Genomic DNA, 4,554 nt, shown 5'->3' with positions numbered 1-4,554 from the left:
GAAGCTTCTGTAGAGGCGCCTGGTGAACGGCTCAGTGTCCTGCTCAGAGTCCTAGGGTAGGGGGAGACACAGGAGCTTGGTGTTTGCCACTCTTACAGACCTTGCCTGGTGTGTCTCTTCCTTCGCTGCTCCTGCTTTCTCCCCGTTAATCTTAAAACTGTGCGAGTATTTCCCTGAATCTAGTGGGTCAATCTAATGAATCGTGATCCCGGAGGGAGTCACAAAAGCTTCCAGATTTGTAGCCAGTTGATCAGAAGTACAGGTGGACTGGGGGATACCCATGTGTGGCTGGCTTCTGAAATAAGGGCAGTCTTTTGGGGAGACTGTGCCTTTAAATTTGTGGGATCAGAGGATTAGTGCCATTAACTGAATTGTAATATACCAGTTGGTTTTAGAATAACACCCTCCCCCAACCCTCCCTATTACAGCCCTCAGGTTATTGCTATTTAAATAAATGTTCCCATTTGTTTCCTGGAGTCAAAGCAAAATTGTAGCAGTCCATGTTCCGTTGCTATGACAAATCACCTGGGACTGGTCACATCAAAGAAAAGAGGGCTGGGGCCCGCACTGCAGGTAAAAACACCGCCTGCAGTGCCAGCATCCCATATGGGCGCAGGTTGGAGTCCGAGCTGCTCCATTTCCCATCCAGCTCCCCACTAATGTGCCTGGGAAAGCAGCAGAAGATTGCCCAAGTACTTGGGCCCCTGCCACCCATGTGGGAGACTAGGAAGAAGTTCCTGGCTCCTGGCTTCGGGTTGGCCTGGTTCCAGCTGTTGCGGCTGTTTGAGGAGTGAACCGGCAGATGGAAAATCTCTGTGTCTCCCTCTGTCTCTGTCTCTGTAATTTTGCCTTTCAAATAAGTAAAGAGGGTTGTTTGTTCACTCACAGTTCTGGACACTTAGATGACATCAAGGTTGTCTGATGAAGAAATGATTTTTCCACTGAGAAAATGATAATAGCAGTTTAGGAATTCAACTCACTTGTGGACATTAGCTGGAGATCTAATTCTGCCCTTTCTTTCTCCGATGCCTAAATAATCCCTGCTCCTTTGTTCTTTGAACCAGCTTTGCCATCCTGCAGGCTTTCTCGGTAATGAGTTGAACAAATATTTGATATTTGCTCATTCTCTGTTTGTATTAGATTCACGTTTTTAACTTTTGAAAAATATATTTTGACAATCCCCAGCCTCTATGCTTCACCTATGTAGCGAAACTACAGCAGCCATCTCATTCCATAGTGAGATGCACTTGGCCTGGAGAGTGTGTCCAGGGCACCTGAGACCACGCCCAGAGTCAGTGACTTGCTTAAGGCAACTCATGGAACTCAGCACATAGTTATCCACATGTCTATGACTTACTTTAATAAAGGATACAAAGCAGTATCATCAAAAACAAAAGGGGTTTGGGGCAAAGTCCAAGCTGTATAGGACATGCTGTGTTCCTCCCACACAGAACTGTGACACCCCTTTCAAAGAGTAGACCGCCAGGGTAGGTAGGTGATTAGAGACCCAGTGTCCAAGGCTTTACTGGGGATTATGTATGTAGATACCCTCTCTTGAGCATGTACCAACATTTCAGGCTCCCAAAAGAAAGCCAAGTATTCAGCATCAGCCTCGTTCTTTCCTAACCAACAATTGAGCCGCAGCTCAGCCTTGTCAGCTGGAGCATGGTGGGGACCCTGCAGAAATCCAGATTCCAAAATGTTAGCTAAGGACCCACCTGGCCAGCAGACCCTTGTCTGGAGAGCCCTCTCAGGCCTTCCCTGTTAGCTCTATTCTGCATGAGTAGCTTACAACACAACAAAGGGCACAGAGGAAGATCCTCCTCCGCTGTACACAATGGTACTAAGAGGGTGGAAACTTAATCTAATGATAATGTTTGATGGTAGGGCCTTTGGGAAAGGGGCTGCACTAGGCCTGTAGAGTAAAGCCCCATGATTAAATCCTGGTGGCTTTGTAACAGACCACAGGGACATAGACAGACACAGCCTCCTACCAGCCACGTGATGGCTCCGGGAATCTGCCAGCAGGAATGCCACTAATGGGACCAGTGTTGTACCACCATGGGTGAAGCGTCTGCCTGTGACATCAGCATCCTATATGAGAACCGATTTGAATCCCGGCTGCTCTGCTTTCAATCCAGCTCCCTGCTACTACACCTGGGAAAGCAGGGAAAGACAGCCCAAGTACTTGGGTCCTCGCCACCCACGTGGGGAGACCATGATGGAGTTCCAGGCTCCTGGCTTCAGTCTGGCTCGGTCCTGGCCATTGAGGACATTTGGGGAGTAAACCAGCAGATGGAAGATTTCACTCTGTCTCTCTGTCGTTATGTCTCTCCCCCCTCCCTCTTAACTGTGCCTTTCAAATAATTACTTATTTGAATAATAAATACGTCTATTAAAAAAAATAGGATACCTTCATGGCATCTGCATGTGGACCTCCAGAACCATTACACCCCAGCAAATCTTTGTCTTTCTTTCACCGGAAGCTTGTCTCACGTATGTCACTGTAGTAACCAAAGGCTGACAAATTCTGGTTGAGCTAGGGCACTGCCGCCACTCCCTTGGATTTCAGGGTGACTAATGAGATGTAAGGGGAGGTTGCCAGGTGGGACTCCAGAATGCTTTTTTTAAAAAAATAACATTTATTTATTTATTTGAAAGGCAGAGTTACAGAGAAGCAGACGCAGAGAGAGAGGTCTTCCATCTGCTGGTTCATTCCTCAAATGGCCGCAATGGCCAGAGCTGGGCCTATCAGAAGCCAGGAGCTTCTTCCAGGTCTCCCACATGGGTGCAGGGAGCCAAGGTCTTGGGCCATCCTCTGCTGCTTTCCCAGGCCATAGCAGAGAGCTGGATCGGAAGTGAACTAGCTGGAACTCAAACCGGTACCCATAAGAGATGCCGGCACAGCAGGCAGCAGCTTTTCCTACTACACCACAGTGCCGGCCCCTCAAAGAATGCTTATTAAGAGATAGCATGTAGGTTTTCCGGTGGCAGGGTCTGGGGAAGGGGCGGCAGGCGCCATGTCCGGCCGGGAAGGTGGCAAGAAGAAGCCCCTGAAACAGCCCAAGAAGCAGGCCAAGGAGATGGATGAGGAAGATAAGGCTTTCAAGCAAAAACAGAAAGAGGAGCAGAAGAAACTCAAGGAGCTAAAAGCGAAGGCGGCAGGGAAGGGCCCCCTGGCCACAGGTGGAATTAAGAAATCTGGCAAAAAGTAAGCTGTTCCTTGTGCCTGAAGTGATGACGCCCTTGATTGCATTCCTAGCTAAACATCTCGATTCCCGGCCGTAACATCTTATGCCACCCGTAGTTAGAATGAAGTGTTAAGAGTTAAGTGTTAACTTGGAGCCTGTTGTACATTTACAAATAAAATTTTGTAAAAAGGGGGGAAAAAAAAGAGATAGCATGTAGTAAACGTGTCACTTCATGTTACTCTACTCCCTCCTTCCACCCAGGAATGTGTGGGTTTCAGCAACCATCCTGTGACCCCCAAGGATGGAAGCAATTTGCTAAGAATGTGGACCCAGGGGGCCGGCGCTGTGGCGCACTATGTTAATCCTCCACCTGCGGCGCTGGCACTCCATATGGGCACGGGGTTCTAGTCCCAGTTACTCCTCTTCCAGTCCGGCTCTCTGCAGTGACCCTGGAGGGCAGTGGAAGATGGCCCAAGTTCTTGGGCCCCTGCACCCGCATGGGAGACCGGGAGGAAGCACCTGGCTCCTGGCTTCGGATCTGCGCAATTCTGGCCATTGCAGGCATTCGGGGGGTGAACCATTGGTTGGAAGACCTTTCTCTCTGTTTCTCTCTCTCTCTCATAGTCTGTAACTCTACCTGTCAAATAAATAAATAAATAAATCTTAAAAAAAAAAAAAAGTGGAATCAGAAGGTCTGAGGGAACCTAGACCCCTCTGTCAGCCCTACCTCTCTCTGTAACTCTTTCAAATAAATAAAATAAATCTTTAAAAAAAAGAAATTGATCACTTGGACTAGTGAGATGGCATTGGTACATGCAACCTTGATGGGACTGTATTGGAATCCCCTGGCATATTTCTAACTCCACCACTTGTGGCAAATCAGCTTGAGCATGTCCCAAATTGTACATCCCCTCCCTCTCTTATTCCCACTCTTATATTTAACAGAGATCACTTTTCAGTTAACTTTAAACACCTAAGAATAATTGTGTGTTAATTACATAGCTCAACCAATGGTATTAAGTAGAACAAACAAAAATACTAAAAGGGATATAGTATTAAACTGTACATCAACAGTGATGATAAGGGTTGATCAAGTCATTGTTTCTCGTAGTGTCCATTTCACTTCATCAGGTTTCCTTTTTGACGCTCGGTTAGTTGTCACCAATCAAGGAGAACATATGATATTTGTCCCTCTGGGACTGGCTTATTTCACTCAGCATGATGTGTTCCAGGTTCCTCCATTTTGTTGCAAATGACCGGATTTCATTGTTTTTTTACTGCTGTATAGTATTCTGTAGAGTACATGTCACATAATTTCTTTATCCAGTCTACTTTTGATGAGCATTTGGGCTGATTCCAGGTC

At 47.0% G+C, this 4,554-nt stretch overlaps 1 protein-coding gene across 1 annotated transcript; it reads left to right on the top strand.

Moving 5' to 3' along the window:
• The first annotated feature begins 2,983 nt into the window (after positions 1-2,983).
• On the top strand, positions 2,984-3,394 carry LOC127490989 (translation machinery-associated protein 7-like). Its single transcript, XM_051845348.2, has one exon. The coding sequence runs from the start codon at positions 3,021-3,023 to the stop codon at positions 3,213-3,215; it is 195 nt and encodes a 64-aa protein (XP_051701308.1). The 5' UTR covers positions 2,984-3,020; the 3' UTR covers positions 3,216-3,394.
• Positions 3,395-4,554: the final 1,160 nt, after the last annotated feature.

The sequence above is a fragment of the Oryctolagus cuniculus genome, chromosome 11 (assembly GCF_964237555.1).
Source record: "Oryctolagus cuniculus chromosome 11, mOryCun1.1, whole genome shotgun sequence".
Lineage (NCBI taxonomy): Eukaryota > Metazoa > Chordata > Mammalia > Lagomorpha > Leporidae > Oryctolagus > Oryctolagus cuniculus.
The sequence above is the reverse complement of the archived record's forward strand: the minus strand, read 5'-3'. Positions and strand labels throughout refer to the sequence as shown.